Raw genomic sequence first — 26,785 nt, 5'->3', positions numbered from 1 at the left:
TGAAATGGTTTAAAAGCAAGATCCTGAGATTATCCTAATTTTGAAGTTTAGTAAAGACTTCAAAGATGCAAGCAAGCATCAGCTTCCATCAAATGCATTGTACACATTTGATATATTCTCTGCAATGGGAAAACTTAAGCAGTAACTACTATCAAGCCACTAAACCAAACATTTCTTGACAGTATCAGCTCTTTGTAAACATGGTAATGTTATTTATAGCTATTCAATGCCAAAAACTGGCTAAAATGGCACAGATGCCCTTGTATGCCCTCTATCTATAATTCTATAGGTACAGAAAAAACAGGGTTTTGACTACCAAACCTGTCATTTCAATAGCCCTGTGTTCAAACTCCTGAATACAGACAAAAATACAATTGTTTCTCGCAGTTTTCTTATTTTTGCAAATTATGTGCTCCATGTAAAACAGCCCACTTGCACCAAAAATAAGGTATTTCCACATAATACAAAAATATACTTGAAAATACAATACAGAAATAGAAAAAAACATCCGCTCTGGAACCAGGTGAAACGAGCTGGTTTCTACACATCACATAATTGAAGTTAATTTTTTGTACGGGGTTGGCACTCCCACAAGATGTTTTGGGTTGGTTTAAAAATATCTCCTTAGATTAAAAAAAAAAGCAATTTGGTAGTTAAATGAAGTCATAAATTCTTAGAGATAAGAAAAATAAAAAAGAAGTTTTTATAAACAGAACCAGAATGGAATGGGGTTATCTAGGGAACAGACTTCAACAGAATATAAGCACCAGTTTTCTGATGCAAGAAGCTTAGCCTACACTGGGAACTCCACCGTAAATCCTGAGCCTAGAAAGTAACTTCTATAACCTAGAGACAGAAACTTGAGTTAGGGGACTGTTCCATAGCAACAGATTTTCAACATCCCAGCTGGACACTAAAAGATAACCAGAAAGTCAGTCAGTTTGAGCATGTTAACATAGCAAATTAATGCAAAGGGGCGGCTGCAATTAAACTTTATCATTTAGCCTTATTTTGGTCTAGGAGACAACCCTACAAATGGCTGGTATTCATTTTCCACAGAAACACAAAGCAAAATCTCCTTCAGACTCTTTTGCATTTGTCCTACAAATGGCTGGTATTCATTTTCCACAGGAACACAAGCAAAATCTCCTTCAGACTCTTTAGCATTTGCGTAACTCCTTAAAGGTACAGAACATTACACAAAAACCCAGTATACACAAAAGTTTAAGATTTTAACACAAAACAAACTGACAATAGATGGTAATAGATGCACCAAGTAATAGAAGTACATTTCCATCAGCCTTACCTTTTGGTTTACTTTCTGCTTCTGATTTTGGGGGTTCTGATGAGTTTTCAGGTTTTATTGTACTGGGAAAATGAATTAGCTTTGTTCCAGAGGGATGGTTAGGTGATGGCTATATGAACAAAAGAGAACTTTGTTAACAAAACTTCATTACAAGTTCTAATTTTTTTAATCAGGCTACAGGACATACTCAGGTTTTCAGTAGTTGCAGTGATGCGAAGGACCATCTCCAAGAGATTCAATGAGGTTTCCCATTAAGTACTTAACTTACTGCAGTTATTTCATTACAGCCACTGCAATTAAGAATTTTGTCTACCGATTAATGACACAGCACAGGATGTTGCCAGATATACTTTTGCAATGGTATTCCAGCAGTCCCAAAAGTTAGTGTTCCATTACCCTGAAGATTGCCTCCTCCAGTGCAGGACAGCAGCAGTTATTTATCAGCTCTGCTGAAAGTAACTCACTGACCACCTTTACTTTGCACTGGAATAAAGCAGGAATATTCAGCAGCCATACACAAACTCAGCTGAACAACCAATTTTTGAACTACTCAGACAAATATAAAAGCACATGAAAGCCTGTCCCAGCTTCCCTTCACTTCGAATGATTCATACAGAACAGAAGCAGAACACATAAACGTCACTAGAGATTTCTCCCAGACCACACAGGCATTACAACCCGTAACTTGCTTCAGAGTTAACATCTAACCAAACTAATTGTTCCAATATTAATTTTTTTCCCCCCAGGAGACTTACTGAGCTGCCAAAAATATTCAGACAGCTTCAGCTGCATTCACTTCTTCACAGCTCTATGAGCTACCGACACAGAATACAATCTTACCGTCAGTGCTTACCTGAGCAGCCCTAATAGTGCTATTGATGGTGAAAATCCCATTGCCTTTAGTTACTCTGTTCATTTTCATGCACAGTTAAACTTCACAGACTTTCTACTGTCAAAGAAACTGGATTTACTCTCCTTAAAATCAGACGATGCCTGTGGGCTGGTGTTTGGTACCTCTGACATCCCGTAGAGGAAGCCACGGTCATTTGGGGACATTCTCAAGAGTACATATGCAATTTAACTCGCTCCAGAATGCTATATGAAGGAAGCACTAAAATAACCCACCTACCACATTAAACCATTCCAACATGGAAATAGTCCTCCACATTTCCCCCCTTCCAAAAGGGGATGCAATTAGAAATATGAGAGGAAGTTTAGGCAGGTGAGGTATAAATAGCCTGAGCCCAGGCAGGATGCTGGGACCAGCTCAAACCTATCTCACAATCTCTTGCTGAAGCATATGTACTCTGGAGCACTTCAGACTCAAAAGTGCTCAGCCTTCCTGTGCTGAATGTTCACCAAATTCCCCAAAGGGAAAAAAGTCCTCTCTAGAGTTTCCTGAATACAGCTTTTTTGCTTTAGTGGATGAAAGCCTGAGAACACCCTTCCAGCATCCCTCCATCTAACTTCAAAGCAAGTTGAGCACAACTCCACAGAAACCTTCCATTTTCATAAGACCTTAATGAGAAGTATCTCCCCAGGCCTCTCCAGGCTGTTCTGTAAGTCTGCCCACCTTTGGGATGACTTCAGGAACAAGCGTAAGTGGAATATTAAGTGCTAAACTCAACTGTTTATTTCACTGTCTTTAAGCTACGCAAAATGGTTCTCTCACTTCATTTCACCTCTTGCTGAGAAACAGCCTACAACAACCTTCCAGACAAGCCAACTAACAAAACAGAGTGCCAAAATATTTTAGTGTTTATATACAGTCAAATAACACAATTTGAAATGTCTGAGCAGGCTTCACATTAATGGAACATATTTTGGATAGGCTCTTTATACTCTCAAGTTACAAGGTATAAGTAGGGAGACACACTTTTGAATGATCCATCTCATGGTAGGAAAGCAAATTGAAAGATAGGTCCTGAAATCCCCATCTAACAGCATTCACAGGAAGATATATGGTCCCACAGACTCCTACTGGTCCTGAAATCCCCATCTAACAGCATTCACATGAAGATGTAGTGGTCCCACAGACTCCTACTACAAGGGACAAAGCCTGAAGACAATCAAGGAAAAATCAATGTGCCTTCACAGAACCATAGAATGCTTTGGTCCACAGACTCCTACTGCAAGGGACAAAGCCTGAAGACAATCAAGGAAAAATCAATGTGCCTTCACAGAATTATAGAATGCTTTGGGTTGGAAGGGACCTTCAATGATAATCTTGTCCAGCCCTCCTGCCATGGGCAGGGACACCTCCCACTAGACCAGGTTGCTCAAAGCCCCATCCAACCTGGTCTTGAACACCTCCAGGGATGGGGCATCCACAGTTTCCCTGGGCAACCTGTGCCAGTGCCTCCCCACCTCCATAATGAAGAATTTCTTCCTTGTGTCCAATCTAAATTTACTCTCTTTCAGTCCAAAACCATTGTCCCTCACCCTGTCACTACAGGCCTCGTAAAAAGTTTCTCTCCATTTTTCTTAAAAGCCCCCTTTATATACACTGAAAGGATGCAATAAAGTCTCCCCAGAGACATATTCCTTAGGAGAGAACATGAGAACATTCCTCGAGCCTGGCAAATTTTAAAATGGCCAGTGTAGTCAATATCCATAAGATATTATGTCTTCATATTCCACGCCTTCCAAGTTATTGTTACAGGAAACCCCAAAATAACAATATGAACTGCTACAAACCTTATCTTGCTTTTTATCTTCCAATTCATTACTGGATAATCTTGTCTTAAGTTTCACTGAGCCTTCTTTAAAGATATCTCCAAATCCAATACCTCGGACTTTCTTTGGCTGTGCTGGTCCTGATCCAGGTTCACCCCCATTTCCTGGAGAGATCACAGGTGAGGTAGGACCACTGAAAACAGACTCTGAAAGTAAAAAAAAAAAGAAAAAGATAAAGAAAGTTGTTTTAATAAAAAAAAGTGGAAGTAACACAGCTGTCTGCACTGCTCTTGCTAAACAGCTTTTCTAGGAACATTATTGTAGCTGTAATACTTCACATTTTTTTTAGCTGTGTATTTAGTAGAAGACCATTTGAAAGGACACCAGTATAGCATTGAATATGCTGGCAACTAAGTCATTGGGTCACTAATATTTCTTGCCATTTCAACTCTCACTCAGGCTCTACAGTCTGTTAACATCAATATTACATTTTCCATTAGTTTTATGAAGCATTGCTTACGCATTCTGAAGATGTGCTTTCAGTCCAACATTTAAAAGCTTGTCATTTGCACAGCTATAGCTGCTGAAAGCAATAATCAATAAAGGTCCATAATGAGTCCTACCATTACCACAGGGGGGTGGGGGGAAAAAGAAGTGTGATTCAGTAGCAGAGTGATGCCTCTCAAGACAAAGTGAAATTTCCCTAATGCTCAAAACACACTATCAAAAATACCCAAAAATATGCTTCTGCAAATTTATTTAAATAGTTTTTTAACCTGATAACACTTAAAACCTATTTTAAAGGAGTTAAACATTGAAATCATTGTTTGAGAATTAATCATTGATTCTTTTAATCTTTCCATTTTAAGGGACAATACTTATCCCCACTTAATTTAGGTATTATCTGTTAAAATCTATTTTAGGATGTTCAGGATCCATTTTAAGTGGAGGATCTCTATACTGTTTTCAGTCAATTCCAGTTTTAATTCTCAACTGATATGGTTAAACGCTTAAGGTTTCCATGTTAGAGAACATGTGAGAAAAGCTATTAAATGGAAGAACAATTTTATATCTAGCACTTAAAGCCGCTCAACCCTGAATATGACAACATTTCTAGTGATAAAATGCAGAATATACATTTGCAAGATCAAGACCTTGACTGCAATTTTATTACATATGTATGCGGAGCAAGACAGGTATCTTCATAGTCAGCATCAATATCTTCTAGAATTAAAGTACATACTGTTCTTAGGAAACTTGAATTCTTTGGAACTTGTTGTAATACCATCACAATATGCCAAATTACACCCAAGATCTAAACTGACTTCGCTAGAGGTTTACAACAACCAGAATACCACCTGTGTCGTCCAGAGCATCCTGTGTTTCTCCATCATCCGCCAATTCCAATTCTTTCACAAAGTTTGAAGGAAACAACCCTGCCTTGCCATTTAGTGTTCCACTCCACCAGCCTTCTTCTACCTGTATAGAAATATTTCATACATTAACAATAAAGCAAAAGGAAATCCCTATCAATTCCATCCATACTTCACTTATAAAACTCTACAAACAAATTCGGGAAAGTTCAAATGATTATTATTTCTCTTTAAAGAAACCCACTAAAAGCAGGCAAAAAGAAGAGCAATAAAGTAATTTACTGTAACTTCTATCACTATAGCAATGATCATGGAACATGAAACTGGCCCTATGCCAATTAATCCAGAAAAGCAGCAAAACTCTCATCAACTCTCTCACAGAAAACCAGGCTAACAGTTGCATCTTTATTTCATCGGATGCCAAATTTTGTTGGCTTTGCTATTCATAAAATAACTCATTTTTGCACTGGAAATAAACCTGTTCAGGAATTAGGGAACACAATGACTCCAAAGCTCAGTTATGTGTTTGGATTCCTGGTTATCAGGAATACCCCACGACCCAGATCAGAACAATCCAAAGCAGGGCATGCATAGGTTACAGTATAAAACAGCACCAGAAGACTGAGTAAGAATTGTGCTCTTCAAATTTATGAAGAGTTTTCAAAATGTCTTAAATAAATTGAATGCGTTTGCCTGATGAGCACTATTTAAAATGATAATTAAGTTACATTTTCAAAATATTTCATTTCGATTGCTCTGTTTTGGGACTGGAAAGCTGTTTTTAGATAAGAGGGAAAAGCAACAGGGGAGAAAAAAAAAAGGCAGTTGTTTACATTGTCTTTTTTTAGCCTTGTTTTGTAGGTCACCGTCTGACACACAGGCACAGTTTTTAAACAGTAGCCTACCTCCAGGCAAGCAGAACACATGCAAAGCCTGGCAGCTACGGAGACAGAGAGGCAATGAAAGAGCTTTGTTATTTTTAAAGACATCCTGGTGCTCAAATATAGCTTTGCTTTGCTGTGGATGGTTCAAATTCATAGTTTGGTACCCTGAAAGAAATTTTAAGCGTGGATTACTGACAAGTGCTGAGCAGGCTCTGGTGTCTTGTGCTTTACAAAATACATTACAGAAAACTAAAATGCAAATGCCTTGACTACACCCAAGAGCCATGACAAAGGTACTTTTAATGCTTACGGTACAGAAAACAACTCGAGCATCCATTTATTCTCCTGCCAAGAAATAAGGTCAGCAAAGCGCTTAACAGACATGGAAGGCAAAGCTATGCCTGTTCAGAGACAGGCAGGAATAAGACAAAAGTTCCTTGAGCATACTTGCTTCAGCCTCCTCACAGCACCGTCTTTAAAAATACCTGACTATATAAAACCTATGTGACCCGAAAAGGTATCTTTAATTAACATTTAAAAAGAGGTAAAAGGTCTACATGCCTTGGTGGAGAGCATCTGTGCCTCTCCGGGCACTAACAACGCAGAAGACAGTTTCACAACTCTTTATTTTCCATTTTGAAATCTTACCACATGATACAATTTCCACAAGAGGGAGTTACAGCTCTCATAACAGTATTTTTTTTTTTTTTGAGTGTGAATTCCATCAACTTATTTCTGTAAGATGGTGAAAACTCAGACTCTTCTAAATAAAGCAGAGGGGAAGGCTGAAACAAGCCGTTTTGCCAATCTGAATTTTTTTTTAATAAAAGTCCCCTAATGGAGTCACATGAGTTTTGATTATGCTTGATAAAACAGCATGCAAATACTACAAATATAACACTACAAAAATAAATCTGCTATTTAGTGCTGCATCTGACATAAGAGGGGGGAAGGTATGAAGAAGCACTAAAAGTTTTACAGCAACGATACAGTTATAATGGGCACTTTGTGCCTTTATTTTGCATACAAAATCCACATATTTGGTAAATAAAACCCCCTGTGGATTCTGCCAGCACTCCTCCCTGCAAGGTACTTCTGATCCCTGCAGCCTGCTCTCTTGAATATTAGTCATTTAAGTTCTGAACCCATCGGCCTCCAGCTTTGATTTCACCATCCGTATTGTCAATCATAACTACTCCATTTATGAAAATGATTGCAAGGGATAAATACTGAATTATTCTCAGGTAACTGGTGGAACTGATCCCCTTGTGGAGCTGATTTTACTTTATTTTCCCCATAAAAAAGGGACCAAATGATCTTCCATTGAAGTGACAGTTGTAAGTTATCTGCATATATATAAATAGCACCTTTTATATATAAACAGAAGCGAAGTTAGTCTCACAGTAGTGAAGACAACTTGCCTAAGAGAAGTTATGCCAGCGTATTGCACAACCAGTGGATGGTATTTTGTACCATTCTTTGCATTTTTGGTCCATCAGTAGAGCTTTGTGAAGCAGACCTACCCTACTCTTGTCAAGTCTATTCTGGACCATCACAAAACCAGGATGCAAACAGCTCTGTACTAGTAGTTAGCCACAATATTTTTCCCACCTGTTAGCATTCGTTACCAGTTTTTCTCAGAAGCAGTGAAGGCTGGGTACTACAACTATATATTTTTAAAATCATTAGGAAAGAAAGAAACGTGAGGACTGACCCAAAAAATTAGAAGAATAAAATAAAATCCATGTTTCTTTAAGAAACCAGATGAGGAAATGCTTTGATCTTTTTATTCTGTTTGGCTACTTGGTCATCTCTGATACATCCCACTGAACACCCCTCCCAAAATCATTCCAGGTGTTGACACGAGTGACCCAAAATTGCACCTTCCACAACAGTTTTACTGCACATGCTCTCTCTTCTACACGCTTACATTGGACCAAGCGAAGTCATGACTGCTATGTACAGACACCATCCACAGATTAAGCTGGTGAGGTTTTCCAGGAGCACTCCTTCATGAAACACCCACACGCAATGGCATTTATGAAACTGGGATTTTAGTGAGCAGGTTTGACAAGTCACTTGCTCTGTTTATTCAAAGAGAACAATTTCTATAAGTCATTAGTGCCAATGTATCATAAAGCAATTAGAAACCACCACCAGACACATTTGGTCTTCTCCTTCCTCAGACCCTCAGGGAGCCAGGAAGAAGAGATGACACCAGTGAAAGTCAGAGCATGATCTGCAGAAGTTTTCCCACCTAGTTCTGAAAAGCTTCCTTCCATTATCACTCTATTTTTGTGAAAATGGCTTGAAGTATATTGTACCACAGGTACAGATTTCTGTGCCGAATACTGTTACTGTTAGTTCAAAGCTACACAGAGCTTGCAAGAAAGCATGAAACTCAAAAATAAGGTCAAATAACATTTTTCACCTAAATCAAGATAGAGTAAGTTAACTGAAAGGCAACAGGTCAAAGGGTTTTAGCATAAGCATCCTACAAACAAGAATCAGAGCCAAACAACTGTGAAAGTCTTTCAAAAAAGGAACCTCTGTAACAGATCACAATTTGTTGCTGCAATGATCAAATGCTTCTCCCAGACACCTAGCATGCATAGATTTAGGATTGGATCCTGAAAGAACTCCTAACTATGAGCTTTAGCTTCAGAAACTACTTCTCACGCCATTTTTCCAAACATCCTTGTAATTCAGGTAATCGGCCATAAAAACTATTTGACTTTTGGCCATATAAAAAGATAATTAGCTCTGTAAAACAGCTTACCTCTTCAATGATGTCAATCATATCCCCTGGCTTGAGTTTCAGCTCATCCTCATTCTGTGGGATGTAATCATAGAGCACTTTGCACTGCCGCTTCTTGGACTCTGAGTCAAAGGAAATGGCAAAAATAAGAAGGCTTGCAAAGAAAAACTAGTTTTTCCCTGCACTCGACTCCTGAGGATCAAATCTGACCAGAACATCCAGAAACCACCCAAAAAGCTATGTAGCTTTTGCTCCTGGTTTTCCAGTTTGCTTGTGTCACTTTAGGCTGGCACCGATATCTTAGGCACAACTTGAAAACCATTGAGCTCTACAGCCTGCCGATTACAAACAAATAAACACTACACTGCCAATTACCAACGTGTTGACACAAGCAAGTCAGATAAACCCCCACTATAATGATTTTTCAAGCTATTTCCTGACCAAAATCTGCAAAAATGACAACCGCTGCCAGTTGCGGTGTTAGCACTTGCTTGGAAGAAAATGTGCAAGTTGGAGCCTCCAGCCTTTAAGCAATCCTGAAAGAAATAAGAAATGTTTTGTTCTGCACAACACTGACACGCAAATAGCTTTTCTGCCCTCTAACAAAGACCTTGCTAACTACAGGTCTGAGGTAATGCTAACATTCGCTTGGCTCATATATCAAAATCCCAACTCATTTTTATCTGCGAATGCAAAAAACCTGTGTTTTCTCAGGGCCAGTATGGAGTCGAGAAATTCAACCTAAAATTCAATTAGCAGTGTTTGACATAAGCAACATTAAAACAAAGTGCAGTCTTTTGATGTTTGTCACGTATCATTAAAGCTTTGCAGGCATTAAAAAGACAAAATGACATCCTGAGAGGGGAAAGCATTGAAGTGGCTTCCAACAACCCCTCCGGACTGAGCGGTGTGAAGCTACAATTGCCCAATTATCCTGCACATACCCTGGAGTGATGCTACTAATGAACCTGGAGAGTTTAAGTATTTCTCCTTCAAACGGGACCCTGTTCCTTCCAACCTTTTCCACAACACAGCAGCCAGCATGCTTTTGAAAGCAATTGTCATCCCGAGCTATGACCCACACGTGCTCCCTATCCTCCTCAAAAAACAATCTGCCACAGTTTATGAATCAAAACCTTGAAGTGGTAAAGCTTAAGCTTGTAGGAGCTGTATAAATTTCCATACTCTTACACTTTGCACTCCTTCCACTCTCAGGCTTCAGCAATTAAGATTAGCTGGAGAAAAATAGTTCAAAATACAGATAACTGCCTCCAAGATTGATCCTTGTCTTACTAGAGCAGCGTTGAAAGTCCAAAGTCAGACATTTAGCAGCCCGACACACCCAGTACAGAACACGCCAGGCAGCTCAGTAATATTCAGCAACTAAAAATTGCTGAGAGAGGGCTCACCAAATCAAGAATTTGCTACATGCTGGCATACGGTCTGCGCTCTAAAGAGCTTAAAAGGGGGAGGAAACAAATAAACCAGAAGTATGAAGCTCTATGGGTTATTTCTAATAACAGGTAATTGCCCACATAATGCAGCCATCTTTTGACTCCACTGAAACTCATACAGCAGCCAAGAGGAATTGCCAAGTTAACAGTAATTGCAAGAAACGGTTCACTGGCCTTTACTACCTCCTACAGCGCTTTCAGGGCTCCTCCTTTGTATGAGATTAACTGATACTAAAAAAAAAAAAAAAAGGCAAATTAAAAAGTCAAGGCCATTTAATAGAAAACCTACTTCAGCATTCCTTTTCATGCTGTAGCTCTATCTCAATGGAGGGGAAACAAACCCACAGATGCATCTCACATCCAGAACTCGCTCTCCCCTGCAGTCTGTTCTCAGCGACACCCAGTTTAGAAAGTGCTGCCTTCCAGTTGTGAAAATCCCCGGATTAACCTAGGAAGCCAACCCATCCGCTTGGAAAACACCACTCCAGCTTCACCTGGTGCAGCAGCCCTGCTGCTGGGCTGGCAGCCCCCAGGCAATTCTCTCCGTTTCCAAAACAACTACGTCTGGCTTCAGGTTTTATTTGTTTTGTACAGTGTAAACCAAATTTAGCCCTTTGTTGCCATAATTTAGCACACCTCCTGTATTTTCCTTTCCCTGAATAAAGGCAGCCAGCTATCTGATAGCTTCCTGCAGCTTACTACCATCCTGATATAAAATACCTTTTGAGAGCTACACAGGAGACCCACACAAGGGACTTCCCAGGCAGACACAACCTACCTCATCGCACATTGGAAATGTGCTAATAAAGAAGCTTAACTTTGTTTTTAACACTGTAAACCTCATTTTACTAGGTTGGGAACCAGAAACGGAAAGACAACTGAGCACTGGAAAGCTTTTGAAGGGAGTGAGCGATCGCCCAGGCACACAGCAAACAGGATCTGCAGGAGCTGTTTAAACAGTCTTCCAGGAAAGAGGGAACAGGGAGTAAAATGGAAATGCCAGAGATTGTCCTTGTGCCAAGTAAACAGTCGTGTGCTTGAAGGAATGTGTTTGAACACCACTTTCTTCCAGGAGAATGAGACCAGCCAGGGTACTGCAAGGCTTGAGACCCAGTTGTACCTACTATCTGGCCACAGCCACCAGCACGAGGAGGACACATGCTGAATATGGGATCATTCCAGGGTTAGAGAGAGCAGAATGAGTTGCCAACACCTGAAACAGCATCAGATTGTGTTCCTAGAATATATCAGGTTGGAACGACCCATAAGGATCACGTTGATTCCCTTTGAGAGCCTGGTTGCATTAATCTAGGATTTTTCCAGCTAGATTTTCAAAAGCCTGCCGATTCAAGCTTTTAACAGGCACGTATGCGCTGTTGCCAGTACACATATACAGATCAGATTCAATAAAAAGTAATTTTAAAAGGTAACATCCTTAGTTGCCTAGAAGGTTTCAACAAATTTCTAAGTCTGGTGGTCCCATTTCAAGGCTTTAAAAGAGATCTTGTGGCTCTTCTCCTTTTATGGGCAAAAACTCTAAGCATAAACAAAACAGAAACAGTAAGTTCTGAATTCTTTCTTTTTAAAAAAAGCAAGATTAAATCATAAATGGCTGCAATCCCTTGTAAGACAGAGGAAGCCAGAGTAATTTAGAGCAATGTCTCTTATTAGACTGAGGTGCCCAAATACAAATCACAAGTCAATTTTCTGGATGCAGGGAACACTAAATTTTCTGCTCTAGGTTTTAGTTACCTTGAATTAAATACTGGCATTAAAACATAGAAACCAGAGGTACAGAGGTACCAGGTCTGCACTCCTGACCATCCTGGGGCTGCAGTTACAGGCAAAGGAAGACCGTTGCCTTTTCTTAGACACCACCAATTAATTCCACCTTATTTCACACTAGAAGCAAGTCTACTAAACAAGAGGAACCTGAACTAGAGAGTATTTCCTTACCACAGAGCCCTGAATTTGTAGCAAAAACTTCAACATTTAGAAGAAATGACCACAAGAAGAGGTTTATTATTATTATGAACAGGCCTGCAGTTCTCATTCAGGTACCTGACAGTACAAGCAGAGCTCACATGAAGTTACAGAGCAACTCTCTAGAGCCTGGAATGAATCTAAATCCTGGTCCCAGAAAAATTCATCCCTGTTGCTGCTGCTAAGAACTACACATAAGCTTTCTGCCCATGCATCCAGGAGCAGAACTTGGCTTAGAATCAAAGTTTTTCCTCCTATGTCTCTTGCTTTCCGTACAACCTTAAAACTAAGTCAGCCATTAAATAATTCATGTTTATTTTAAAAAAATGCACATCAGCAGCTTACGCAATTGAAGGAAAGGGAAAGGCTACGTACTCTTCTTGAAGGTTTTGGATGGGGGGTGAGGCTGGAATCCTCCTGCTGGAAGTCCATAGGTGCTCATACGCTGCACAAGGCTGGCTACATTGCCAGATTTCTCCCTCCTGAGTGGCACAGCATCATCCTTGGGCTCTACATCCCTCTTAACTTCCTGAAACAAGAGATTTAAAAGACTGAGAGGCCATTTAAATTACCCAAGAGGTCAGTGTTTTTACACAGGCGCTCCGCAGACTAACAGATTGCAGCTACTTACCCTTTGGTGTGTAATGATGTGTTATAATCAAAAATTATGGCATCCTGCACCTAAACATACTAAAGGCCTTAATAAACTTAACCCTTCCACACAATCACATTAGTAAATAGATACACTGATGTGCTGAGAATTCAGAAACAGGTAGTATTTTAGCCACATACTCCAATCTCTAGAAAAGCAGCTTTAAGCCCAGAAGTCCCATATCACAACTCTTAAGTAACAACTCATATCTGAAAACTTTTTAAAATACACAAATATTACTTCAGTGACGGAGCCAAAGGACAGGGTGCTAAATAAAATATTTTAGCATATAAAACTGTGTTAAGTCATCATCTCTGCCTCAGAAAGCTCAAAGGTTGTTTACAGATAAGATGCAATCGTACTGCTGAAAGACATGAGTGGAAAAGAAAGTGAGATACAAGAAATAAGGTGGAAGGAAGTGAGGGGAAAGGTGTAGGAGGGAAGTAACAGAGACATTATTTTTCTGATAATTGTCTCCCACCTTCCTCTTTCTGAAGGTAGGTGTTAGGGCTGGAATTAACACACCAAGAGTTAGCAGCCTATAAACAAGAAAGCATCAGCTCTTCACAGAAGAGGCCAGTTACTCTACAAGGATCAGCTCATTAAATGAGATTCCCCCAGAGAACTAAATACTCTGAAAGAAGGAAATCATCCCTTTGCACAAGAAGAAACCCATTAAGTCAGGTCAATGGCCCATCTAGTGCAGAACACAGCTCCCAGCAGTAGCAATCCCAGATGCTCTTTAGAGCCCCACTCTGCTACCCAGATCCTCCCCCCGTTCCCAGAGCACCCATAAGGGTTTCATTAGGGAGATATATCCTCTCCCTCTCATGTCTGCAGATGAAGCTGTCTAATCTCTTTCTGCACCCAGGGTCCTGCCCTCCTCCACAGCTTCCCTGGGGATAGACCCCAGACATTTGCTCTCTGCTACACAAAAAAAGCTCTTCTCTCTCATCTGCTTTAAGCTGACCCCTTACTTGTCCCAGTGTGTGTTCCCCACCACTGCATTTAGTTTATCATTATCTCCATCCAAACCTTCTTCATATCCTCTCTTGGCTTCATCCTCTCAAATGAAGAGTCCCAGCCTTGCTGTCCCCCATCTCAAGCTGCTCCATCCCCTTAACCCCCTCACTGCCTGCCCCCATCCTGGTCTCAATAGATCTGATGACACTTGGCACCTTACCAGGGTTTTGGGCTGTCACTGCACCTGGAGCTGATGGTTCCAGGGAGCTGAAAGCCAGATATTCACAAGCTGATGCTCAACTCTCAACTGGAAGTTCCATGTAGTCAAGGTATGATTACCTATTCTACACTCTACACATAGATTTCCTATCCTATATTACTTGACATTTACTGGCACCTTTTTTGCCTGCCCAGCTTCTTGCCAACAGCATGGCACTGAACTCCATAAGAGTTTAACAGCACTCACAAAGTGGGAGCGTTCACTGTTAAATCCCCTCTGCAGATGACCAGAGATGCTGCACAAAGCTGGTTCCACAACCAGCTCCTGGGGGATACCATCACCGACTTACCAGTGACTTGTCAGGAAAGAGAAGAAGTCCTTTGTTCCTTATTCTTTAAGCAACTTCCAATCCATAAAATAATTTTTCCTTCTGTCTCAGAACAACCTCATTCCTTCAAGAACTTGATCAAAAACTCTCAAGGACTTTCTGAAAACCTGGGTGTTACATCCACCAAATCTCATACACTCATGTGCTTAGCAAGACCCTCAAAGCCCACCAGCTTTCCCACCACAGGAGCATTGCAGTGACTTGAGGAAAGCAAACACCCATAACTGCTTTGCAGCTTTTTCATGATCCACCTCAGAATAATTCTTGCATCCATCACCAGTAGCCCCTGGTTAACAACTCCACTAGCTGTTTCAGCTACAGCTGCAATGAAATATTTAATAATATTTGAAAACAACATTGGATATATATATACACACTCTTATCAATGTCATGTGAACTCCTAAACATGAGCTTTAATACAACAAAACCCATTCATTGAATGAAACGACAAAAATAGAGAAGGGTATTCAAAGAGCACCAGACAGGTCCTTCTGGAACATTAAACCCCAGGCTACTTGCTGTGACTCTCCAGCTGGAAAACCCAGCAGGTCTGGAAAGCTACCGATGCTTCCAAACAAACTGCAAACCTCAAGTCAAACAGTCCAAAGCACCTTCTGATTTCCCAAAAGAGCAGGGCAAGTCGACTAAGCAAAACTACAGGCAGCACCATTTTTCCTCCCACTCATCCACATTCCGTAAAGAGCCTTTTCAGAAAACAGGCGAGTAGTTCCTGCTGTTACTCTCCTTCATCCACAGGGACTTCACCCTGGAGATTAATGCTCTGCTGAGATCCCATCTCCCAAGGAAAAAGAAAAGCTCCAGAATAGCACAGCATTCTGTCTACCTCCCATTCGAGGAGAAATTTCACATTTCAAAGACTGTCGGTCTCGGTCTTATAGTTGTTTTTTGGCCAGTTACTTGCAAGTCTGATAAACCAGAAGGAACTGAATTTGGCTACAGCTGAAAAGTTTGCCACCTGTAAACCACCTTTTCTAGCTGTCCCACTAACAAGGCCATTCTGTTCAGGTAAAAAACAAAACAAAACATATCAGCAAATGAAAACTTGCCTAGATTGGATCTGCCCCCAGGTTTTTAAAGTTATAATCTTTTGCTTTGCAATTGATACAGCCTCCAAAAGCTTCCAGCTGCTTCAGGAACTAAAGCCTCCCCAGTTAACCAGTTTCCCCAATCGTAACACTTCCCAATAAGGAATCAGCTCCAGGCTCCTTTCCCAGGTTTACACTTCACGCAAGACTTCAGATGTGGCTGCTGCAATAATTTTGTGAAAAGCGGAGAAATTAGGAAGACGTACACAGGCAGCCTGGTCAAAAACATGATCTACTTCTAATAAATTTTAAAACAGGAAAAAAAACCAAAAAACAAGAAAACCCCACAAACCACTTCCAAATGCTAGAACAGGCTATAAGGTAAGCATCACCTTTATCAGTACATTTGTAGTAAACAGACAATGTATTTTTTAAAGTCCAGCAGTAGCATCAAAGGCAGGAAAGTAACTGATAGTTTACAAACAACAGGAAATGATTTTGAGACTACAATGAAAGACCACAGACCTCAGAAGGAGGAATGCTTGAGTGACTTTCTTGCCTGGCTTGAGTCAGTAATTGAAGTGGTGACAGGTAGGAAATACTCAAAGTCTAACACAAGACTAGCAGTGGCAAATACAACAGAAAATATAGTGGAATTAGAGTAAAAGAAGAGATCTAAAATAATTCTATGAGCATCAGTTACACAAAGATAACCTGGCAGATTCAAAGGCTGAAGATTTTCGTTAGCAGAAGCAAGAAAGAAGGATTGGACCCTGGGAGAGACTAGTACCACCAGACCTTCCCAACACAGCTAAGATAGGGAAGCTGAATACTTCAATAGACACGTAAAAGAAACCTTCCTAATCCAAGACATGTAAAAGGCAAAAGAATGCAAGGAAAAGATCAAGATGACTATGAGACAGAAACAGGAAAGATTTGCAACAGACAGACATGGGTAAGGACTGATACCAGCCACGCCTGAATCAGAGTTTACTTGTTAAAGAACAGCAGCATTAATTATCCTGCCTTGGGGCATTAGAAACCACAATAAAACCAAACTGAGTTAAAGCTAATTCAGGAATCCCTTGTCTCCACACCTGCATGCAGTCCACTACACCACAAACCTGTATTTCACATCAGTCCTAACAGAAGGAAACTGCTCCAAGATTCCTGTTCAAAAAGCTCACGTCAGGTTCCTCTGACATTGATACCCAGCACCACTGCCAACAGCTCCATCCTGAGCATCATCGCTGAGGCTCTCTAACCTTTTGGACATACTAAGGTTTTACAAAAGCAGTCGCTTCTAAACAAGATAGATATCTGTTTGGGTCTCTGAAAGCTGACACTAATCAGTTCAAACATTAATAAATGCCCCGTTAAAAATCTGCAATTTTCACACCTCTGAGCCAACAGCCTGACAGGGCTGACTTCCAGGGGCTGGAAATGACAATGCCCACAGGTCTCATCTCTGCATCTGAACCAAAGATAAAATGACCCAGGTACCACAGTATCCAACCTGAAAACGCCCAATTGGCTTCACAACAAGCAAGGCATTTTCTCTTCCTCTGTTTCTCTTGGTTTTTAAGTCAGCCTCCTATATCCAAGCTAATAGAGTCTGTGCTGTGACAACAACAGAAAACCTCCAGGACGCTTCAGCTTGTTTTGAGATGAGGCCATCATCAGCTGCCAGCCAGCAAAAAACAAACGAAAATCTGACACTAAGTGCAGCTGGAAATTTTAGTATTTTTATTATGCCAGTCCACTGCAGTTCAAGGCTTGTCAGTGTTTCCATTAGCAACACAGATTTTATGCATTTATGAGTTGGCAGTAGAAGGTCAATACAGACTGTCTCTTGGCATAAAACACACTCAACTGAGAAGTAACCACCCACTCTTTCTGCTGCAAACTACAGCACTAGTCAGAAAGGTTTGAAGTTTTCATAATCTCCACTAAACACGTATTTCACAACACTTAGAAAGTTTGCCAAAAATCACTACAGGCTGACACACACCAAAACGCATATAGATCTAACTCAACAGTGAAAAAAGATTGGGGAGATCATAAGGGGCTTTTGTTTTAATTGCACCTGTCACAGTTTAACAATTCCTCGTCGAAATGCATCCATTTATATAGAGCAATCTCAAAATTATTTTGGTACAGTGAAACAAGAATTATTATTCTTTATAAACAGACAGAAATTCAATGTGTCTAAATCCACCTATAGCCTCATGATGCCCGTTAAAATAAACCAATAAGCAGGCGGTCCTGACCTACTTTTTAAGGGAGCAAGCACCCAGCCCTCCCCATCATCCCCCAGCATCGCTCCAGCAGGGACAGCGGGATCCTCCCCGCTTCCCTCCCAGACGCCAAGAGCACGACAATCTGCAGGGCACCAGAGACACAGAAAGCAGGTCAGATCGTCTGGGAGGACACGAGGAACGGATAGTTATAAATACAATGTCTGTTCCTGAATTACAGGGCACAGAGAAGTTCGTTATCCAGGAAACCTAAATCCTTAGCAAGATTCTTCAAGCATAAAAATTAAGGCTTTCGCTGCCCACCTCCTTCTAAACATGTCATTACACCAAGAACAATCATCTTCAGACTTTTTACATTCTTTTCACTGTAAGCTATGAAACATCAGCTTCTACAAAAGCAATGTGCATTTCTGTTATTGGCTGAGTACATTTTCAAAGCACAATCTCAAGCAACAGAAAACAGTCTCCATCTCTAAAGAGGCTGAGATGAAGAACACACAAACAGAAGTGTCTGAGCCCCCACATAAGATTTTCTCATTTCTTCTCTTTCCCTTTTCTTACCTCTTCTCTTCCTCTTTTCTCACCTCTTCCTCCCCATCAGAACAGCAGTAAAGAACCTACAGAGTGGCAAACTAAGCTTGTGATTCCTATCTTACGTGAGCAGAAAATAAAGAAGTCAGAATTGAACCTGTCACTTATTTTTAAGGAGAGAGGAATCAGAAGCTCGTGGTATATCTACAGGCAATAGCTTTGTTTATACAAGTTTCTCTCTTCCCCTCACAGCCTGCAAAGCCCCATCACTGAAAAATAACACATATGTATGTGTGTGACGGTATATAAATATATACAAATATCTGCATACATATGAGATAGCCATAATCTGTCCAAGCACAATGAAACACCGTAGTTCCTGGAACACAAAAATCTTCATGTAACTAATTACGTAAGTACCCATTACCTCTTGCATTTAGTCTTAGATACAGCAGCAGACAGGCAGGCACAGGGCAACTTTAACAGCTCCAGTCTCTTAATTGAACCTGTCACTTATTTTTAAGGAGAGAGGAATCAGAAGCTCGTGGTATATCTACAGACAATAGCTTTGTTTATACAAGTTTCTCTCTTCCCCTCACAGCCTGCAAAGCCCCATCACTGAAAAATAACACATATGTATGTATGTGACTATATAAATAATCAGAAGCTCGTGGTATATCTACAGGCAATAGCTTTGTTTATACAAGTTTCTCTCTTCCCCTCACAGCCTGCAAAGCCCCATCACTGAAAAATAACACATATGTATGTGTGTGACTGTATATAAATATATACAAATATCTGCATACATATGAGATAGCCATAATCTGTCCAAGCACAATGAAACACCGTAGTTCCTGGAACACAAAAATCTTCATGTAACTAATTACGTAAGTACCCATTACCTCTTGCATTTAGTCTTAGATACAGCAGCAGACAGGCAGGCACAGGGCAACTTTAACAGCTCCAGTCTCTTAAATCTAAGATATCCCACATCCTTGCATTTGTCCTTGAATAGCATCTTTTCCTTGAATAGAAAATATGTTTTCTCATCCTCAATACAGGTGTCTACAGAGGTGAAGTATTCAATAAAGGCAAAGAAAGAAAGATGAATAATTTGCAGCTGTTCCTATCTGCCTCATTCCTTCTACAGAGGTGAAGTACTCAATAAAGGCAAAGAAAGAAAAATGAATAATTTGCAGCTGTTCCCATCTGCCCCATTCCTCTGTCACACTTGGCATGAACTAAAGGGACAGATCAAGACAACTTACGACCCAAAATAGCTGAAAAGCTCCTGAGCCCTTTCCCTGGAGCATTCAGAGGTCAGAGCAGGTTCCACCTCCTGACACAACTGCTTGGCTGGGAGAGGTCTCTAAGTCCCCAGAGGATTAAACATTATTATTGAAAGTAGAAACAAATCACTTTCATCTTTAAAGTGGTTATCATCTGAAGAATGGGCAAACTTTGTAACCTTGGTTTTGCAAGACAAATTGCCTCCTGGGCAATTTGACATGTGTCCCAGGTTGATATTTTTTAGCCTAATTTATGGCCCAAGTAGGGACTGTCTAACAGTAAAGCACTGGGTTTATTTTAAGTGCTAACCCAAGATCAGGCTGAACCAACAGTAAGGCAGCATCACTCCTCATCTTTGCCTCTTCCAAAACTGAAATTGCTTCATATTCTGAGTCCTGTACACCCCAGATAAAGGCATTTCTATTCAAGACAAAGATTAGAAAAAGAGTTTCCAGCTGAGATGAATCCCCAGCATTTTCCACAGGAGCTACAGACACCTACTGCCATGGGAGCGACTGTTGCTGTCGCTCCTCAAGCCAGCACACCCCTCACTCAAAGGCCATTATGGGCTGTGCAGAGCTTTGGAAATTTCCCTCTGTGTTCCTTGTAAGAGAGTTTTATGCGTTTACATCTAAAGTCTTCACATGCTTTAAACATGAAAGTGCAGAAAGCAAGGATGCAAAGTCCTGGTAGATAAACTTACCCACTGTCAAGCGATGCCAGAAAACATCTGTGGGCTCTCTGTGCATAGCAGTTTCATAAACGGTCAGAGAAATATTTTCTGAAATTTGAATTATTAATATCTGTGCCTGCAGCAGATTCAAATCACAGTTTCTAACTTTCTCTCCCAAGAAAATAATTACCTACAGAAGAAGTGACTCAAGCCAGACTCACATTTCTCCAGTTTCAGACAGAACCCCAACATTTCCTTCTATTAAATCACACCCACATCACGTCACTCCGCATGAAGTTTAACAAGTGACCAATATTTTTTACATCTGTTATAAGCTATGCTAAATACAGATCACATAATCATAGTGCCTCCCTGTTAGGAAGAAAGGCATCATCAGGCAGGCAAGGTATCACTTCTTTCTCACAACACATAACACGTGGAATAAGAAGGATCTCTGGGAAGCATGAAAAAAATTACTGAGTCACTTCAGACTTAAAGACTGTAACATAAGCCATTGAATTAATGTAGTACTTGAAGGTGATGAACAGGCAAACAACTGGACTTTCCTCAAAAAGGAAAACATCTCTACAGAAGGAATGTAGAAGCAGACTTAGAATTTCAGATCTTGATACAGATTTTATATATATATAATAATTTTTATCATTATACATGCACATATTTGTTAATATACATACATACTTTTTATTGTCGACAACTGGATACCTATAAGACTTGTGCCAAAAGAGTGTCAAAACAGATTCTGATCCGAGTTCTTGTTAACATTTGCAAAATACAAGAGACCTAGAAACATGTAATGTCTAAGAAGCTTTTGCAATGTTAAGAAGACTCTTTCCATCTCTTTTCAACACAGACGAAAGCCCAGATGCAGAAAAGCACAGAATCCTAAATTAACAGGAGCAACTAAAGGAAACACAGATGTTTACATCAATGTCTCCCAACCACTTAATTTAAAAAAAAAAAATGCCTTAATACTTCTAAATACTTCTAAAAATAATATCTAAGTAATATTTTATAGTGCCACCACACTCACAGCAAAGACACCAAAAAATGTTAACTGCATTTCTCTTCTATTCTACTTGCTTATACATATGCAAATTTAATTATGTTTCTTGTAATTGTTTTATAGACTAACAGTTAATGTCCTGTCAACCATCAGCCGCTAAATAGTGCTTCAGATGAATGAAACCACACACCACGTGTGGCAGAGGGCAAGACACAGATCCAGCTCCCGCAGCACGTGGTGTTTTATCAAGCTTCCCACGCAGGGAAAGGCAGGAAGACACATTTCTTTCCCTTCTCCCAATTAAAGTGCCTCTGTTGCTGGTCTGGAGAAATATGTGATCCATTAACTGCTACAGGTCTGCTTTGATGTTTAACTTGGAACATCCCTTGCTCCTCCTCACCATCATCCCTGGCTTCCCGCATCCGTTGTTGTACTCTGCTTCTTTCTTCCCTGTGTCCCTTTCCCAGAGCACCCATCTCTCCCCATTCCCTGTCAAACCTCCAGCACTTCACTCGTGGCCACCTCAGCACAAAGGTTAAACTGCATTAAAACGTTGCCACATCCGCGTCCCATCACAACGCTTGCCTAAGGCACAAAATTAAATGCTCATGAGATTTGCTAAATCAAGGCTAAAGATATAAACCTCAAAATCTCACCGAAGATTAAAAGAGGTTTGAAGATTACATTTTATCTAAGATTCCCATATTAACGAACATTTTTAACTAAAACCGCATCTTGCTTTCTACTGCTGTTTTCTAAGCATAGGGAGGTGACAGGGCACTTGTCCATCACCATCATCAGTTTCTTGAAAGCTTATTACACCAAGTCCAAAGCTAATGAACTCACATACATACCCTGAAATAATGTTTTTAGAACGTGAAAAGTACAGAAAAAGCTTGTTAAGCCTAGCAAACATTTACCACATCTAACTTTGAGCTCAATTCATTGTAATCACAGAATCTTCTAGGTTGGAAGGGACCTTAAAGATCATCTTGTCCAACCATCAACCTAACTGACAAAAATAGACACCCACACAACAAACAAGGAGCATCATCACTAAACCATACCTCCCAGCACTTCATCAACCCGTCTTTTGAACACCTCCAGGGATGGTGCCTCAACCACCTCCCTGGGCAGCCCATTCCAATGCCTGATAACCCTTTCAGTGAAAAAATTTTTCCTAATATCCAGCCTGAACCTCCCCTGGCGCAACTTGAGGCCATTTCCTCTTGTCCTGTCGCCTGGAGATACATAGATACAGATATATCTATAATAGATAGAACTCAGTGCTCAAGGAAGGAAAACAAATTATAAAATAAATTTAATACTGAAAACTTTACAGTGGAGGAGAGCTAATTTCCCCCTCCAGAATGATGAACCATCCAAAAAAGAGTTTTGAGGAAAGCAACTGTGACATTTCAGATCTAATAGTCCACTCAAGATAAATAAATCATAGCGGCACGTAACTTCCTCATGGCTTATCTTTACAATCAACATACCTGTACTGCTGTGGAATATGAAATAATTCACTCATTCTCAACCAGCACCGATATGGCAATAAGATCCCAGTGCAGACACAGTGACGATACAAGAAGACAACCTGGCAGGACAGGTGCCCAGGAGCAGCTGTGGTGGCCCTGCTGTGTCAGCAACAGCAGCTCCACGGTGCAAAGTCTCAGACCATCCACGAACTCAAACCAGCCTCAAAGGCTTTGCTTTTCCCTTTTTTCACACCAGATACAGCCAGTTTTTAGAGGGAACTCATGGGGACGGGGCTCAGCTGGCATAAACCCAAGCAGTCAATCCAGTTATTCGACTGCAAAAATCACAGGAATAAGAATAATCCATGATGAGCTCTGAATCCCAGCAAAAACTCTGATATGTGACTACAAGTCTATATATCAGTGCTGCTGCCTGTACCTGCCAATGTTTTCAGCTGTTGGGTTTTTGTTAAATCTTATCTTTAGAAACAACGGTTCCCCCATCATAAGCAATAAGCATAAGCAAGGCTCACCCAAGCCACTTCTGTTCCGGTTGGAAGAAACCTATTTCCTTATTAATTCAGGCTAAAATAGCTGGCTAGTAGAGACCAGTCTCTCGTCCACCAGCACAGGAATCATTAGCACCATTCTCCCAAATCCCAGACAGATACTGATGGATGAACAGGAGCAGCTCAGGCAAGACCTCATAGCACTCCCTGATGATATACCCTCCAGTGGCAGTATTTTCTCCAAAAAAACATAAGGAAAAAAATATAAAAATCAGCAGGAACAACAGATAGCACCGTCACATCAGCAGCAGGTCTTAAAGCACCAGCCTGAACTCTCAGCTTCACTCCTTGCCAGGAGACAAAGAGCCAGCTTACGCCCATCATTTCTCTGGTACTCAGCACTGAAACCAAAATTACTTAATATGGCTTTCAAATCTTGCACGTTATCTTTGTTTCTGAAAAACAAGAACAGGCAGCTTCAAAGCAAGCATCTCCTCCTTCCAGGCAGGGCTGCCTGCCTCTCCCTGGGACGCTAACGACACCTCCGAGCGATTCGGTGTCACCTCCCCACACAACCTGCTGCCACCACAGTTTCCTCAAAAAATAAAATAAAGCAAAGGAAAACAGGTTGTATAAACTGAAATATCACTGCATTGATAAATTAGTACAAATCTGACTTTCTCCAAGCCTTACTTGGATGTAAAGAATTTGGACAGAACACACAGTAAAGGAGCAAGCCCAAAATTCTGGAAATAGATATGGATTTTATTCCACTCTATAATGACATCCCAATTACTTCGAAGTAGATTAACACTGCTTACCCTATACACATTGTTTAAAAGCTTACAGTTATTCATCTGGTTTTAGCTTTTTTAATTAATGTTACTACACTATTTAATTGTGCCCAAATTAGAATTAAGAACGACACAGAAGAGAGTGACACTTGCTCACCCACAATCCCCCTCGACTCCACGATTCCTGTTTAAAGTTCTGGGCGAGGTTCAATTTTCTGGTTGTGAAAAGGAATTACAGAGACGCTAACGCTTGAAGGAGTTTTCAACCAGAAAACCCTGGGTGTGTAACAGCATCCCACCAGCGAGGACACAGGAAGGAGGCAGCAAAGACAGAAGGTCGGGGCAGCTCTGCTAATACTGTAAAGTTTTGGTCTAGGGGAGGCTTTTTCAGGGAAGGAAGGGGCTTGGCTTTTGTTTACATGGACAAAACACAGAGACCAGGAAGTAGAACAAGAAAGTAACCTCTAAAAACCAACTCCCCCCTTTTAAAAGGAATTCTTCGTGCAAGCACCATAGCTGTCTGCGGCTCCTAAGTGGCTCTATACACCACGGAAGGGCAGATAAGCTATATCAAACCCAAGTAATTTTATTACACAAACAACTCTAAGGCCACAAACTTACACTATATAGTAAATAAAACCTAAAAATATATTGCAATCCTAACTTCTACATTTGTGCTGCTGTTCGTGCTCATTACCCTGAAACACAACCTCTGTTTACAATATTTGATGTTAAGAAAACAGGGAAAATAAAGCCGGCTTACCTCTTCCAAGGACATATTTGCTTGAACACACCCAGTGTTGCAGGGTTTTGACGGTGTGGAGGTTTTTTTTGGTTGTTTGGTGTTTTGTTTTTTTATATTTAGAGGGAGGAAGAAAAAAAAAAAAAAACTCAGAGTGAGCAAAGTTCAGGTGTTAACCTATATTTAGAGGGAGGAAGAAAAAAAAAAAACCTCAGAGTGAGCAAAGTTCAGGTGTTAACGTGGAGAGGCTGCAGGCTGGGCCCTGAGCTCGGCACGCACCTGCGCTGGCAAAAAGCTTCCCCTGAACCGGCGCGATGGCAGACGCGTCCTCCGCTGGGCGGGAGGCTGAAGAGGACCATGTCCCCAACACACCTGGAGAAGTGTCCAGCTTGCTCCCCACAACACCTCTGAAGCCTACCCCGCACACTCTTCTCCCTTAACTGATGAAAGCTACTAATTAATCTATCCGCTGCTCCTCCCTCAGTCGGTTTACTGCCTCGAGCTCACGATCGAACTGGTTTTACTACTGTGAGAAGGCATCTTAGTCACAATACAGCCAGTTACAAAACTGAGATGGCAATAAATGAAATGAAACAAGGAACTTACATTCTTAAAAACCTTCTGGGCTACGTACAGACAGAAAACCTCAAAAACGAGCAGAAGAATGAACACCAAATCATCACTTCCAGCTTATCAACACAATAGTTGGCTGAAGAGCACATTGAGCTACTCTAAATAAACAAAAAAACCCAAGAAAAATACAAAAAACCAACCCAAATACAAACCAAAAAGCCTTCCACAACCCCCACACATTTCTAACAGCTCCAAAACCCTCACACATTCAGTCTTACAGCGTTACTGCTGTAGCCCATGCTGGATATGAGTGTCTGTGAGCACGTTTCACACTGTGATGAGTTTTAGAAAGGAAAAGCCACTCTCAAAGAAAACAATAAAAGTCTGCCAGGTTTCCACTGCTAATTCCTTTCAGGAATTTATGAAGCTGTTTATTTTAAATTGCCCATACAGGAAGAGGGAGAAAAATGGCAATAACAATGTCAGGAACAAGAACTCTTTAATTCAAATATCTCAAGCCCACTAAAAGCATGTATGCACACAGTTCAAACAGGAATTTCAAAGCAGGTTTTGTTAATAAAATTAGAAATCCATACAGTCCAAAATCCAACAGTGCGATACAGGCAGAAAAATATTTTAAAAGGCCTATTACTGAAAAGTGAATTTAAGGAAATCAGCTTCACAAGTGGGCAGTGTAATTGCTTGGTTTTGTTTTGCCCCCCCCTTTTTTTTTTTCGTTGTTTTCAACTATAAAGTCACCACGAGCTTCTCCACCACTCCTGAGCTCTGGTTTCAGGACTGCTTTGGACATCCCACCCCCTGACTGCCCTCCCAACCTTTACAACATGTCCATCCAACACAGTGACACTGTCACACTAGTATCCAAGGATGTTCTGGGGGCTTTATGGGGTTCCCCTTAACTGAGTCTACCTTTCTTTTAATGCAAAACAACACAGGTACAAGTCAACACCAAGAACTGCACCTTTTGGGATAGACCATCTCGGACTGAGATGGTGATGAGCTCTCAGAACACAACCAGGTCTCAGAACCCCCAAGCTCCAATCCTCCTTCAGAATCTCACCATCAATGGGCAAAAATGCTGGGGTAGAAGCCAAAAAAAAAAACCCCACCAAAAAGTAACCAGCAAATGTTATAAGGTAGCAAGCATCAGCATCCCATCAGGATCCACAGGAAGCTTCCAGACATT

The 26,785-nt window shown here is 40.7% G+C and overlaps 1 protein-coding gene across 1 annotated transcript in view; it reads right to left on the bottom strand.

Annotated features, from left to right (window-relative positions):
* Nucleotides 1-26,785, bottom strand: part of CD2AP (CD2-associated protein) — a 77,561-nt gene that overhangs the window by 29,980 nt on the left and 20,796 nt on the right. Inside the window, exons 3-7 of the mRNA XM_014958222.1 lie at nt 12,810-12,963; nt 9,019-9,119; nt 5,341-5,461; nt 4,004-4,188; nt 1,307-1,415 (exon numbers count right to left, since the gene is read on the bottom strand). Coding sequence (XP_014813708.1) covers nt 1,307-1,415; nt 4,004-4,188; nt 5,341-5,461; nt 9,019-9,119; nt 12,810-12,963 — 670 coding nt within the window. The remainder of the gene's footprint in view (nt 1-1,306; nt 1,416-4,003; nt 4,189-5,340; nt 5,462-9,018; nt 9,120-12,809; nt 12,964-26,785) is intronic.

The sequence above is a fragment of the Calidris pugnax genome, unplaced genomic scaffold, assembly GCF_001431845.1.
Source record: "Calidris pugnax isolate Ruff unplaced genomic scaffold, ASM143184v1 scaffold276, whole genome shotgun sequence".
NCBI lineage: Eukaryota > Metazoa > Chordata > Aves > Charadriiformes > Scolopacidae > Calidris > Calidris pugnax.
The sequence above is the reverse complement of the archived record's forward strand: the minus strand, read 5'-3'. Positions and strand labels throughout refer to the sequence as shown.